Source organism: Phaethon aethereus (assembly GCF_964289735.1).
Source record: "Phaethon aethereus genome assembly, chromosome: 6".
Taxonomy (NCBI): Eukaryota; Metazoa; Chordata; class Aves; order Phaethontiformes; family Phaethontidae; genus Phaethon; species Phaethon aethereus.
In genome coordinates this window covers 37,585,448-37,601,018 of record NC_138580.1, presented here as the reverse complement: position 1 = coordinate 37,601,018, position 15,571 = coordinate 37,585,448, and the positions used below count along the sequence as shown (strand labels likewise).

At 35.3% G+C, this 15,571-nt stretch overlaps 1 protein-coding gene across 2 annotated transcripts in view; it reads right to left on the bottom strand.

Annotated features, from left to right (window-relative positions):
* Positions 1 to 15,571, bottom strand: part of NCKAP1 (NCK associated protein 1) — a gene marked incomplete at its 5' end in the record, with an annotated part of 61,611 nt that overhangs the window by 18,957 nt on the left and 27,083 nt on the right. For both annotated transcript variants that reach the window (XM_082001542.1, XM_082001543.1), the window contains 16 exons: positions 382 to 512; positions 851 to 1,069; positions 3,550 to 3,681; positions 4,844 to 4,983; positions 5,287 to 5,406; positions 7,145 to 7,277; positions 7,784 to 7,929; positions 8,737 to 8,795; positions 9,296 to 9,377; positions 10,890 to 11,022; positions 12,173 to 12,279; positions 12,503 to 12,599; positions 13,132 to 13,188; positions 13,777 to 13,933; positions 14,446 to 14,494; positions 15,186 to 15,323. In XM_082001542.1, coding sequence (XP_081857668.1) covers positions 382 to 512; positions 851 to 1,069; positions 3,550 to 3,681; positions 4,844 to 4,983; positions 5,287 to 5,406; positions 7,145 to 7,277; positions 7,784 to 7,929; positions 8,737 to 8,795; positions 9,296 to 9,377; positions 10,890 to 11,022; positions 12,173 to 12,279; positions 12,503 to 12,599; positions 13,132 to 13,188; positions 13,777 to 13,933; positions 14,446 to 14,494; positions 15,186 to 15,323 — 1,900 coding nt within the window. The remainder of the gene's footprint in view (positions 1 to 381; positions 513 to 850; positions 1,070 to 3,549; positions 3,682 to 4,843; positions 4,984 to 5,286; positions 5,407 to 7,144; positions 7,278 to 7,783; positions 7,930 to 8,736; positions 8,796 to 9,295; positions 9,378 to 10,889; positions 11,023 to 12,172; positions 12,280 to 12,502; positions 12,600 to 13,131; positions 13,189 to 13,776; positions 13,934 to 14,445; positions 14,495 to 15,185; positions 15,324 to 15,571) is intronic.

The window sequence follows — 15,571 nt, the reverse complement described above, 5'->3', positions numbered from 1 at the left end:
ACTGTTCTACTTCAAACATTCCTTCCTCAGTTATTTGATGCCCATCATGTATCTAGCAATGGCGTTTTAATTGCAAAACTATTTATTTTACCACACAGTAGAACTGTAGATACAAGAACTAGTACCGTAATTGAACTGAAGCAGCAGTCACCCACACATCATACACCTCTCTCTAGCTTAAAAGCAACAACCCTACTTTGGCCAAAAATAGGAAAAGTGACCTCCCTCAAGACAGAGGCAGCACAAACAAAATGTTCTTAAAATACCACTGAAGGTTAACAAATGCTCTCTATAATAGAACACTCTAAGAATTGCTGTTACTCCAGTTACACAAGCGTACAACGACTATCCCTCACAATTAGTAAAAACATCAAAGTTTACCTGATATGTCAGAGTATTCCTCAGCATTAAATGTTAATTCACTTTCTGTAGGCAAATTCACAAATGCCTTCATGGCTGGAAAATAGGCTATGTGACCGTTGCTGACTTGCCGTAGCAAAGTTTCCAAATACCTTATCAGAAAGGGAAAAAGTTTTAGATGAAAAGACACATGGTCATAGATACTCTATACAGATGAAGTATACTTGTGTGACAAGGGACAGCATAGCCTATAGACTACTTTCATAGTTCAACTGATAGCTGTATCTTAATCTACATCTCCCCCCCTATAGAAAGGGAATTTCACAATAGGCAAATCTTAAAGTGCTTTTAACAGGTATTAGGAGAAGGAAACTGTCAAGCAAGAAGCTTAAGCAAATTTCAAACAACTCCACTTCTCCGATTCCAGATTTTCAATTGAATAAAAATAACATAAAAAAATTGTAACAAGTGCTCATTTAAAATTACTTACCAATTTGTGTACAGACTGGTAATGGTTGGCTCACCGTGACTATCTAAATGCTGGGTTTGCTGAAGCAGAACATTGTTAAATACTCGTGTAATGTCGATCTGTACATAATTTTCTATTGACTGGAGGACTGTCATATAGGCTCTTACACTGGTTAGCAGCTCTGAAGGCTTTGCAATCTCTTGTGTTGCTTGATTATACATAGTCATTCCAACAATTGACCTTTTAGAAGCAAAAAAATTGGAAACCAAAAAATTGCATTTATTAGTAAAATTAAAGAGACAGAGATGCAGCTAGAAATACAACTTCATATTCAAAGCTTTTATCTGAATACTTCTCCAAACTCTTCATCAATGCATGTACTATACCAGGACTTTAAAAAATAGTTCTAGATGCCAAAGACAACTGTATTCATGGTTCCAGCAAAAATGTCATGAGACTGTAAGAATACTCACTGACTATTTTTAAAATAAAGCTCCCCACCCCCCCATATATAAGGGCAATCCACAATGTGGAATACTTATATTACAACTACTTTGGTAAATGAATTAATGTTAGAAGCCTTTTAAAATGCAGAACTGGGAAATGCAAGTGCAATGATGTATTAAAGTGTTCAAAGCATGTTAACTAAGGCAAAAATTCGTTGACCAAAGTTACTGTCAGAGTTGTAGTTTGAAATATCTGTAAAAAAATGTTTTAGCTATAAATTAAGTTTGAATTGAAAATATTCAAAGCAAAACTTCTATCTTGTGTTGCTTTGCATAAGTATTTAAAGGCATATCTGATTATCTCGTGATATTAACTATGCCCACTGTACTTGAGGGCATAAATTTTGTAAGATGCAGACCATATTATATAATCTTTTTGCCTCAGCTCATGCAGTATTAAAACAAAAATCTCATAGTTATCTTGAAAGATGTCATCTCTTTTGCAATACAGATAGCTTTCCTGGAGCATGTGGGTTTTTTTAAATTACATTTTAACTGTTTTAAATAACTTTTCAAGAAAGTTATCAGAAGCTCTGCTTTCAACAACTAATGCTTCTCGGCAAGTATCCTGTAAGCAGATACAAGGAAATATTTTTATATCATTTGGTAGGTAAGCTTCAGTTATATCTGTATCTACAATTTTAAAAACTGGGGTATAACTTAAGTAAATAAATAGAAATCTTATTAATGAAAAAAACAGATCTCCCTTTAGCTGACGTTATTTCTATCTTCAGTCAAAAAGTCAAGAAATTGCAGGACATACTTTGATTTGTTCAAATTCTCACTATAAATAAAACCAGGCTTCTAATAAGAGATGTCCTATACATCAGGCTAGCTTTCAAGCTAGATCAGAACTGCACAAAGGATTGTATATGCCCTTTTAACATAAATGGACGTGGACTTTACACAGTATCTCACTGAAACCAGGCCCTCAAGCAAACTACATCAGGGGGTCCTTAAAGCAAACAAAGTCTTCTTAGTAAACAAATACTTGCTGTAGTATTAATTTTAGGCTTTTAATGGTCTCAGACTTTCAGATCTAAGCTTTTGAGTGATACGTACTTTTCAAAGGCAGAACAGCAACAAAACAAAAAAAGAAATTGGTAGTTTACTACCTTCAGAGGCGAACGAGATGAGCTGTTCTGGAGGAGAACATCAGCTTGTTTAAGTAACTTTGTTGTTGTTGCTTGTAAATGTGTAAATAAGTCTATTTTCACAAGGTTACTTCCAAAACAGTCTCTCTTTTGTTTTAAAATCAATTCAAAATTGGCATTATTACAAGATTAAGTGCCATAATAATAAGCTCTAGTCCCATCATACATGAAACAGAGCAGGTTAAAACAGTAAACAAAGAAAACTCCAAACACTGAAACACTAACACTATTTAAAGGTAAACTGCAAGCCTTTGGAAGAAATAGCACTTAAATATCTGACAAATCATGATAAATTGAACATTCATTCTCTTTGGCTAGCAAGTCTCATTTCTTTCATGGGGCAAGAAAAAGGAACACGGTCTCTGAAAGTCATCTGCCTATGGCTTCAGCCCCAAATCACAAGCCAAACCCCGCAAAACTAAAAAACTAAGCACAAGTGACCAACACTGGTCAAAGTTCATAAACCTGAAGATTACAGCTGACTTCTTATAAAGTCATGACATAACCTTCACTTTTAGGCCACCTTGTCTTACTTGAAAGATGGAGTGCTGTAGTGACCTATATTATGTCTTGATGATTAAAACTTTAAGTCTTTATACCCTGCTTGGAATGTGTAACTAATAATCCTTGGCATAAAATACAACTATGATAACTGGCTGTTTTAATATGAAGTCCTCTCCAGAAGCTGCCATTTGCCTATTCCTGTAAATAACAATGGGAAGATCAGGGTAAGAACAGACAGGAATATCAAGTGGCAACACTTTTTATTTTAACAAAAAAAGTTTTTTGTTGTACAAAATACACAGGACTAGGAATGCAAGATCAGGCTGTTAAATAGGTGATATGCATTTCAATGTATTTTGTTTTAAAATACGAACTAACAATTGTGTTATGTGTGCACATATAACTGAACTGTCATTTTAGTCAGAATTTCATTTATGACTTTCACAAGTCACCTTTAAAAACTAGTTTTATGCAGTAAGTAAACAATACTTCCAACAACAAATCAGCAAAGACTTATCTTGCATATGAATATTTCTAGCTCTACAATATTTCTTACTTGGTAAAGCGGATTTCCAGGTGAGATGTTAAGTATTCTCTTGGGGTAAACGTGTGTTCCCAAACCACCATGTTCGGAACGTAATTGATTGAGAAGCAGAGCTCAGAAAGTGCAGTGTGCAGTTTGTCCAGGCTGTAAAAAGAGGCAACAAGAAATTAAGAAAAAGTATTTAATGCAACATAAATGTGTATTGTCATGGAAAGCACACACTGGATGGAAGATGTCTCAAGAGCAGGAACAACTCTAATTTCCTTTCATCATCTTTTTCTGCTCTGAGACAGTTTTCTAGGTTATTTAAATACATTACTTCAGGTAAGAACACATCCTACAACTGCATACTGATCTGCATCACACACAGTGATGAGAGATATATATAAAAAATATGTATTAAAAAAAATGTATATTTTTCCCCTCAAAAAGAACATTCTGTTAAGGTGTTTTTTTCATAACTGAACTAAGCAATACAAGTAACATTTGCTACTAGCCAGTACTAAAAAATTAAAAATACTGGGGGAGAGATCTTCAGCTACAAGCAAGTTCTTTACCCTCAACTTCTCTAGTCTTCACAGTTCTCTGATGTTTGGTTGTTGCAGTTGTTGCAAAACCACTTCCCTTTCAGCAGTGTGTGTTTAGGCACTCCCAGCCACAACACTAAACATAACATTAATCATTTCCTTTTCTTAGCTTCCTTCCTCTTCATACTTTTATCACTCTACCATCTTGTCCTCTGATCTCTCCTAACAGTTATCTTCTACCTTTTCCTCCCCTATCACGTCTTACACCTCAAACTTAAAATTTATTAATCTTTCCTCTTATCTCTTTCTGGTGGGTTTTTCGGTTTTGTTATTGATTTGCAGGTGTTTGCAATTTTTCTATAGCCACTAACAAGGAAACCTTCCCCCATTGGTACAAGCAGTGGAGCCTCAACTCCATCCCAGCGGCTGAAGACCAGGACCCTGCACTTGGCCTTGTTCACGAGGTTCACACAGGCCCATTTCTCAAGCCTGTAATATGACTATGCAGGAGACCTAGCTACAGCACAAGGATGCTTTCTGTTTAGGAAAGGAAACAGCTGAGGGGATAAATTCAAGGGATACACATTCCTACTGCTTTATGTAACTGAATTCAGTCTCTATACAAGCTACAGAAGCATCATATGCTCACAAACAATAAAGTGTTGTATTTACAGTCAATTAAACTTACTCAAATAAATTAAGCAAGAAGCATTCAACAGGCAAAGCACACACGTTTTGACTTGGGATTCAAGGTGAAAGGAACAGAAGAGGCAGCTTACTTTGTCACAACCAATCTGTTTTTCCTCATGCTTTCTACTCCTGGTTTCTCCCTTTCAGGTTCTCCTTTCTTTCCAGTCTGTTTTTTTGACTTTTTGTTCACTGCTTGACTGATGGTTTTGGCACAATGCTTTGGCAGCAACTAGTAAACAAAAAGAAACAGACCCTGCAAATTAAAATCCAACTTTTTAGCAGCCATGAGATACAAAATAAGCTTATGGTCCAGGTGGAGACTTCATCACACAAGTACCACCTTCTTCCTTTGACTACTAACTACACAATCCTAATATTAAAAAGTCTTCCTCAAATCACTTTCCATTTTATAAACAGAGAAATTCCCCAAAACAGAGAAAAAAATTGAACAGGAAATATAACCATAAAAATTCAGGAAGTTGAACAGAGAAAAATCTCAAAGGAGAATTAAAAAAGACACAACCACACTCACCTGATCACTCAGTGTACATTGTTCTGTGCAAATATCTGTGATAAGATTTCGAGCTTGCTTAGCCATTTCATCCAAGAACATGTTACATAAGGAAAGACTACGATCTCCAATATGGTGTCGCTGTTAAAGAAGAAAAAAAACAGGAAGTCTGATTTTCAGTTTCCTGTTGGTCCTACAATATTCACACACAACACACTGTACTGCAGATAACAGTTCACTAAATTGTATAACACGAGGGTATGAGAAATAATAAATTAATAAGTCCTCAATAATCTCAGCTCCACGATTTATTTATCTATCTAATTTTTTGGGAAGCAACTTGAACCATAAAATTTTCAAAGTCACTGACATGGCATATTATAATTTAAAACATTTTGCTTGCCATATCTTGCAAAACATTTTCTGTAAAAGGAGGCAAAACATATTTTAAAAAGTAGGTTTTCATGTTTAACTTTGGACCGAATCTACTTTAATGTGTCCAATACTCAAGGTTTCTGTGAATCTCCTCGCCACTAAATTGTACCAGTACTAATCTAGGAGAAAAAGAGCATGCAACTCAAGCTACAGAGAAAGCACAGTGTCCTTCATACCACTGAAAAAGCCAATAATGAAGCCCTGATGCATTCATTTCTGGAGTCAGCTCCTTTGTCACTGGATCTGCACAAACATAGGCTCTGTCTCATTGAAATTCTTCTTTCACTACCAATGTTTACTGTCTAACAGCCACACTACCACACACTGTACGCAGTATAGCAAAGATTATTTTTCCAAAATGGTAACAGTTACCAAGTCATACAATTCACATACTGAATTCAAAGTTCTGCTGGTTGTGGCAAAATGTGCTTGCTGCAGCTGAATTCACAGTAACTAGCATAGAGTGGACTCTGGCTACTGATTCCTTACTGTTACTGTAATTGTTCTGAAAGACATCTCTTGTCCTGAAAGGAAGCTTTCCTGGAAACTTTTTAGTGGTTGTCTGGTATAAATAGAGTTTGCAGCTGTTTAAAGCGAAGTATACAGGGAAAATAATGATACAGACATATACTGAAATGAAGTTTAGCAGAAGAGGATTTAATGTTTAAATAAGAAAAACCAACATCACGCATAGTACAATAGCTCTTATTCATCTAATTGTTTCAGATGAACACTGTTAGGAATGAAAGCCCACTTTTCATGAGCACTACACAAAACTGGCCAACCCAACCCCCTGGAGTCATTCCAAAGCCAATGGACAGACAGGAAATGTATTAAAGGATGTATTTCATTACAACAAAAACAGAAATAATTTCTTCAGAATCAAACGACTTCCTTTAACAAAGGGAACACTTCTTTAAGCAACAGCCTGCATTTTTTCATTTATAATTCTAACCAAAGAGGGCTGGCATTAACCGGTTCTTACCAAAACAAATGCTTGCATTATATTATGTATCGCTTTGGAATTTTTTTTTACTCTTACTGAAGAAACACTATCTACAACAAGCCTCCCTATTTCCTTTTAATAACTATGAGTTTATAAATCATATGAAAGAAAAACTGTTAGGCTTCTAAGTTTTAATAGGCAGATAGGATTTGCTAGCATATAAACCTGAATGACAGCAGAAAAATCTTCTAACCTTTGTACCTTAGTTTAATCTCTCTTTACAGCAAACATTATAATGCTTATTCACTTCAGAAAAGGATTTTGAGATCTATGGGTGAAGAATCACATAAGAAGGTATCTACATGTTTACCTCCCTTTTCATCACTCTCCTCTCTTAAATCTTATATTGCCATAACACCTTCTTGCAGTGTTCAGCTCTAGTCCTCTCTACTTGAGAGGAGAGATGAAAATAACTTAAACAATATATTTAAAAATTACCTCTTCTGGACATAGTTCATGGGTACAGCTCATAAAATGAGTACAAAGCAGTGGGAATGCAATTGAGTATCTTGATTGAGAAGGAAGCTCCAAACACTGCTGAAACATCTTCTCAAAAGCACGACTATAAAAGCTGATCAGAAATAGACATTTAAATAGAATACATACATAATTTTGCTGCAAATAAAGTATACTTCACACAAATCAAACATGCTGTTAGTGTCAAATTTGTAGTTATACCAAAAACTGCATCATGCTTTCAAAGAAGTTTGTTTTCTGCATTCACTTCTTACGCATTTTATTTGCGCCTCTCTATTATTATTATTATCATCATCATCATCGTATTTTGATTCTGGTGTTTGCCACATAGGTACTGCAAAAACTTGCACCCTTTGCAAAAATGTATTAAGGAAGACTCTTGCAAATGATCCCAGATCAATTATGTGACTGCTTGAAGAATCTCTCTGACAGACCTTCAGAAATACCTTCATCAAGCTAATTCTGATGGAAACCACAAATTTTAACTGATTCTCCCACCGGCCTATCTTCCTACAAACTTTGCTATTTAAACATTACACATGTGAGGACAAACCAAACAATAAATAATATAAACCATCTACAGTCAGGTTAGTAACATACCAAAATATAGAAAGATCTGAGGTTTCAACCAACATCTCCACCAAAGAATCTACCATTTTTGTGTGGAAAATTATTGTGTTCATCATTTTTCCTAGTTCTCTGTGGTCTGCAAGACTAAGCGAAGCTTTAGAAACGCTGGTGTAGGCCTGGGAAGAAACAAGAAAACTTTTATGTTATATCTACAGCTGCTTTTTCGAAAGTTCAATTGCTATTGCCCAATAGAAATGTTAAATACTGATTATACTATGCATAGGACACCTGTGTACTTAAAGACCATGGGTAGACTGTTTTATCTTTCCACTATAGCTTAAGAAAAGCAAACTGCCTTTCAATGAAGTCTCCAAATGTCATTTGAATACGACACCAATTGACAGATAAACTGTAGAGCAAATGTATTGGCAAAATACAAACATGCACCTGTGAGCTTCCACTTTTAACAATCAGTTTCTGGAAAGCAAGAATAAGAATGTCCATTCTGAAAATATAAAAATAACATGTCTACATAATCTCAAAACAACTGATTTACAGCCTAAACAGTATTCTCCCCTTTTAATTAAGTGAATTGAAGATACTGTTACTGTAATGCACAGGAGTGATCTCACTGAACATCATTTTCTCACTGAACAGTCTCTACCTTCGCTTGGCTGGGCAGGCTGAATCACACCCCGTACAGCGCACAGCCGCCAACAAACTGCTCATCCTCAACACATTCTATTTCCGAACTGTTACAAACACCCCAAAGGATGATTTGTAAAAAGTATGCAATGCAGACAAAGTTACATCAAAATGTAGCAACTTATCTGCTCAAGTATTTGCTTGATTTTAAAGGAGTTGGTTATTCTTAAATAGCCTGTCATCCACCTGCAGTGTGAGAGTAATCTAGAAGAGCAGTAATATATTAAACATTTTGGTTTTAAGTTAGTGAAGTGTCACACACATTTACAAAGTCTTACCTGCAGTCTAAACCAATCTAATCTCATTCCTCTGAAGTCAAATACCTCTCCGTCTTCAACTGCATCAGGGGGAAAAAAAAACCCACAGAACATAAAATTTTTAGGAAAACAACTTCAAATTCAGATATGCTATATCAGACCTTCTAAAAAACCCCAAAGTACTCAAGAATTACTTGGAAACTGAACCTCATGCTTTTACTTAAAAAAGAAAAAAAATAATTTAAAAAAATTTCTAAACTATTTACCTAAAATTTCTATCCAGCACAGCCACACTAATAAGAATTCAAACATCTGGATGAAAACATGTGTAACATGCTTTCTAAATTGAAAAGTAGGACTACTTCCCAACAGCATTCTTCAAAAGCTCTATCTCTATAGAGCTGTCCTGGAAAAGGGACACAACAAGCAGCAGATTCCATAACAAAGGAAAAATAAGAGAACAAATTCAATTTATGCAAGTTACCTGCTTCTACTGATTGCATGAAACAAAAAAGGTAATGAAGATTTCCAAAGGAATCATCCATTCTGTTACCATTTTCCCAAGTTCATTTAAACTTACCTTGTTTCACGCTTAGTGAAGTCATCGTGTTTACAAAGGAGGACATGATGATTGATTCATCCTCCGGGCATACTGAAAGATTCTAAAATATATGTTGTTGCTATTATTATTTCAAACTTGGTTTATGAAACAATGTCAATGCCCATGCCCAATTTATCAGCTATACTCTGAAACATACAAAAACTTACACATGGTAACTTAATCAATGGAATATTTCAAATAGCGCTATTTAACAGCTTTCACTTTTTAATTCACTGGTTGATGAAAAATACCCGGAAAAGGTTCTTCCAAACCAACATCTGCTCAAAACAGAAAAACGCATCAGTAAATGTGCCCATGCATTTTCAGGCTGTAGTCATTTACAAAATGGACACCAAGCATTTTCCTGTTAGACATCAGACACCAAACATTTTTCTGACCTCTACAGGCACCTGATCTGTCTGCAAAGCAAATGTGGCCACGGCAAGATGTAACAGCGCCCACATCAGCATCACTTCGCTTCCCACAAAACCCTCTCACAACAGTTTTTTTAACTAACATTGACTTCAATGATTGAGATCACCTGAAAAATGGACGATCAAGTTTTCAAATTTTACAAAATGCAACAGTTCACGAAAAAGCAGTTTCAGCAACAGATAAGATGACATTTCTATTAATACAATACAGAAGTTTCTCATAATCCAGCTATGACTGACATTTTAACCTAAAAGCCGAACAAAAAATCCAAATTATTACTTGATCATTTGTCTACTCTTGTGCTTGATACATGTTATGAATTAATTACAGCTAAAATTCAAGGCAATTTTTTCCTCATTTCAGTTTGATCCTAAGGATTATCCTATCTAAACACAGAACGCTTGTGCCACTTGTACAGCATTTAGAAGTCATTCACTAAATCCAGGAAATAATTTCTCAGGAATCAATGATGCAAGTCAAAAATATTTAATTCTGTCACTCTAAAAAAACATAAATAAAATCTGTTAACATGTACGTATATAGAGTTACAAGCAAAAAAGCCCCAAATACAGTTATTGTGGTATTGAAGGTAAACCCAAGGTTTAGTAATTTAAACAGTGATACCAACTGGTATTTAAATTGTTTAAATAGTTGCTTTAAACAAACAGTAGAGTACGTAAGTTCCACCTTCAGGTAGTTGATATAATGCTTGAAGTGTGAAATTAATTTTTGAAGACAACAAAAAAGCTTCCAGTACAAGCTTGTCAAGTTTGAGTAGCTGACCCAGTCACAAAATTTGGGCCCCATCTAGTGGCCACTAGGGAATAAAACCAAACCACTCAGAAAGCCTATCGTTTCTTCGTAAGGCTGAGTAAGAGAAAGTTTCTACAACGCTCCTTCAGTGGCAGTACCTGTTTCATTGCCTCTAAACGTAACATTGCTTAGTAACATTTAGGGATTCATGTAGCAACCAGAAGTACAACTCTAAATCCCAGAATTAAACAGTAAATTAATCTGCCTTATCCCATAAAGGAAATCAAAAATCCACAAACCAGGATGCGTTTCATAAAGCCATTTTTGATAAAAAGCCCTTTTTAAAGTTTTCATTTGAGAACCCAAAGCCACAGTCTTGCCATACCTGAACAAGCTCGTTTAAGACCACTGCATCAAAGCCAGAGAGATACTGTACGTAGTATCTCTGCATCACTGGTCCGTATTTTCGCACATGTGCTCTGAGCTCCTCCATGTAGAATATTAGCTCGGCTATGTGTCTAGGCAAGAAGACAAGCAAAAGCTTACAAATATGAAACACGCAAAATATTAAAACCGATTTCTATCAGTGGAATACTTCTCAAGGAGATTTCCTCCTACACCTTCCTTTTAAAACTATTATTATTATTATTAGGTAATCTCTGTATGAAAATACTTGTTCACACTGTAAAATAAGCTTATGTGGGTAATTTTCTCTGCAAGGTAAAACCCACTCAACAGAGATAAGCTAGCAGGATACCATCACAGTAATCCTCAAAGGTTTGTATAACTATCCACTTTTTTTTTTTTAATAAAAAGCCCTTCTATAATGCTCAATTTCAAAAAAGTTCTTCTCAAAAAGTGCTTCAATCTGAAAAATACAATTTAATAACTGCTTTTCTGTAATTTATTTATTTTTTAAACCATGATGATGGTTAAATACTTTCACACTTTGTTTCAGGGAGGCTCTGGGACATCCATCCCTCCCTAACACCAGTGAAGAAAACTCAAGGTTTTCCTACTCCAGCTTTAGAAACAGCCTTGTGATTGCCACTTGTTTCAACTGTTGCAGTCAACACACAGACTTTCAGTTCAACCCTGCGTTCAATACTGTTGAAAACAACTCAAAGACAAGTAGTGGTCTTCTGCCTATACACATTGATAAAATCTCGTAATCCCGTTTCTCATTTTTATCTTCTGTTTATGATGACACTAATACTGTATTATATAATATGTCTTACCTGATTTAAAAGACAGTTTTGCTACAATACAGGAGACATTCTACCAATCAACAAATCAAACTTGTTGACTGTTTCCCCCCGCCACTGACTTGCCCCATGCAAAATCAGTACCACTGAAGACACATGATAAAGCTTTATTTTTGCTTATTCAAACAGAAAAAAGCACATACCACTTTGATAAAATATTTTTATTTTATAAATAAATTTTCTGCAGAAAATAAATTTTCACTGATGTGCTCCAGTTTCTAATACAATACTTCTAGTTTTCTGTTTTAATGGGAAGCTTAACATTCTCAGGTAAGGTTTTTCTGACCAGTCCCAACTCTTCCATATAGCCATCCTTTCCTGAGATTCCCTTGCCTTCAAATGTATTTTATCTGTTAAATTCTCATAAATATTTGATTTAGTATCACACTAAAAATTAACATACTTATCTATGAAATCATCTGCGCTCTTCTTTGGCATATTATCTGCATGACGAAGTAGCCAAATAATTTCATCACGAGCAAAGGATAATGCCATAAATACAAAAAGTGCCTGAAAAAGAAAAATTGTTCACAAGCTTATAGATATATACAACAGTTGGACAGCTTGTGCACACTAAGAGGCAACTAGTCTCTAAAATTAAAGAAACCTAAAACCTAGGCACGTTTTCTCTCAAAGTGTGTTTCCCCCCCCACCAAACAAACAAAATGTTGTATTATCACCGAGCAACACACAGTAAGATTGCATAAATGCAAAACGTAAGAACCATAATTACCTTGGGACCCAACAGGCCTGGCTGATCAGACAGGACAGTTGCCAGTTCTTTGAGTGCAGAACGTAAAAACTTACGTCTCTCTCTATGCGTTGAACCGCTGCATCAAAAGAACAAACCAAGACTCATCCACTGCACTAACTGCAGAACATTTGATTTTTCCAAGCATTTAAACCCAAGCATAGGCAGTTCATATCATACCAACTTCAAAAGTTCAGTATTTCGAAGGATGTGGTTCTATTAAATTTGGCACCCCCATCACCAACACTGTATACTCCTGAAATAGTTAAATTTAAAACCCAAGTTCTCTGCCCCTGCTCTGTGATGTGCATTTGACTCCACTATATATTTCTATTTAATTTCCATTCACATTAAGTAATTAGACAAAAGGAAACTCGAGAATAAACTAAATGCTTCCATCATGATAATTTGAAAAATAATCTAAAAACTTGGGAAATTAAATCGATAATGGCATTAAGCAAACTCAGATTTAAAAGAGCAATCAGTACGTGATCTCATTTGAAAATGCACAACTAATTCAGCATTCAACAAATCCTCTTTATACATTCTTTATAACTTTGTTAAGAAAACCAACACTAAAATCTGTCAGGAAAACTGTGTAAGACACTTACGCATGTGAAACGGCAGTTTCTTTGCACTCTCTGATGTCATTAATACGCTTGTTGTAGCTGCAAGTAAAAAACAATACAGCAATAAGTAGCACAATTCAGCGAGAGCTGAGTGGGACTTGAGAAGAGCTGCAACACTATGGCAAGCAGGATATGGCAAAAAGCTCACACAAGACTTACTGCCCTGACCAGAGCTAAGTGCCAAAAATGGATACCCAAACCAAAAATACTCTCTACTGAAGTGCTCCTGGTGTTTGCTGGTAGAGGTCTCAACTTTGTTTCTGTCTGAGTTTTCATATGATATATTGCAGAAACAGTGGCAGATAGATGCAGTTATTCAAGCAAACGGTACATTCATGACATCGTTTCTCTTCACTAGATTAAGATTTGTGGGCAAGATAATTAGAGAGCGATTCACCAGACTTTTTCAGAACCCAGGTTAAAAAAAGGCATGATGGTTATGAAATCAGGTTCCTGAAAGCTACACATTAAAGAAACAGTCAAGACACTAAGTAAAGGATAGTCAGTACACAAACATTTTAAGTACAACTTATATGAAGTAGAAGTAATATTTTCAAAAGAGTTCTTCAAGGAACTACATGTTTTTAACAGAGGTTCTAAAAGAAGAAAAAGAGAACAAAAACTTACCCTCGTATGTTTACAAACAAGTCTTCTGCAGCTTTGTGAATATGGAATACTTCATCTCGAAACAGAGCCAAGCAAGAGCTGCTTTGAAGTGCAAGCTTCCAAAGGTTCAAAGCTGTAGCATCACTATTTAGGATTCCATGGCACAAAATAAACCCAACTTCAAAAGTTCACATTGATTTGTGTCACAAACCAGATGCACAAAGACAGTAAGAGAACAGTGAGATTATTAGGCATTTTCTCTTAAATAGTTCAAATAGTTCATTAATAAATTGTTTAAGGGATAAGATAGGTTTATATATATTAAAAATATCCACAATGTTCTAATGGAGGTAGTTTTGTAGTATTTTTGTAACATGAATGACTTAATGCTGATACTACTCAGCTATTTTCATCAGAATTACTTAAGCCCTCACTTTTAGTCAAACTCCGGTATAAACTGATGACAAACTCCATTCCAGTAACATATGCTGACTTCTAACTTCAATGCATGTAGAAGTATGATGCATACAAATGAGATTTAATCAAGTTCTGTAGAACAATCTCATTTGAATACACAATCTCATTTGAATACAACAGCTTTTCTACAGTACAAAAAAGCAAATAGTCTTTTAAATGTTAACTAATTTTTTTTTAATACAACCATGAGCTGTTTCAGAATATTTTACTCACAAATGATCCATTTTTCCATTGCATCCAGAGAGAGGTATTCACATGGCATCTGTTGAAAAAAAATGTAAATTGTAGCAAACTTAATTATCTAAAAGACAACATATTTCATGAGTACTTTTTAGAAAAAGGGACAAATAAAGCCTTAAATGCTGATGAATCATGGAAGACTGCTGCTGACTATCAACTCATCCCTTTAGAAACTGAGGGTTTGAACATTAAATGAGCTTCCATTCCCTCCAATACCTTGAACAACATAGTGAACAAATTTTGACAAATGTTTCGGTTCAACAAACATTGTATTTAAGAATATTTAAGAACAAAAGGCTTTTGATGTATAATAATCGCAACCTAAAAGCTATTAATGTTTGAATCTTTTTCAGAAAGAACACCATTCATATCAACAGAGGCAGCAAGCGCAAACAGTACAAATTTTAAAAGAAGTATCAGTTCTGATTTTCAGTCTGTTGGCCCACAAGTGTCTGAGACGGTAGACACGATTCCTTCCTTCTACACTACAGAAGTTAACACTTCATCTTTTGATTATCAAACACTGGAAATGAAGGCATGAGCTAACAAAACAGAGGCTTTAATTAATGCAAGAAAACTTTTCCCCTGTACTAAAGTATTCAGCTTTCCCAGGCAGCCTATTTACTACTCTGATTAAAAGCCACATAAAGGAAATCAAACAGAACACATTATTTTATTAACTTTATCATATAACGCAAATTAAAAGGTCATACTGTGTCAGACTGTGCAGGATTAAGCATTGTACTGGGGGCACTGATGAGGCTCAGTAGTTGTGCGTTTCTCCACTGGTCAGCTGAGAGATTTCTTCGAGGATAGACCATCTGGAGTGAAATCAGAGCATCTGAAAGGGACTAAAAAGGGGACCAATGATTAGTTTGAAGATGTCCTCAAGGCTCAGTCTTGGATAAATATTCAAGTTCTTTACCTCATTTTGTGAGCTGTGTATTGACACTGCCATACTCCAAGCACAAGAGACACTAAGAACTATTTTATCAGTAGTGCTGTTTTCTCAGCATTATTGCTACCAATATTCAAAACATTTTACTGAACTAGTTCTGAAATTAAACTTGAGGATAAAATCCATTGCATACAGTTTACT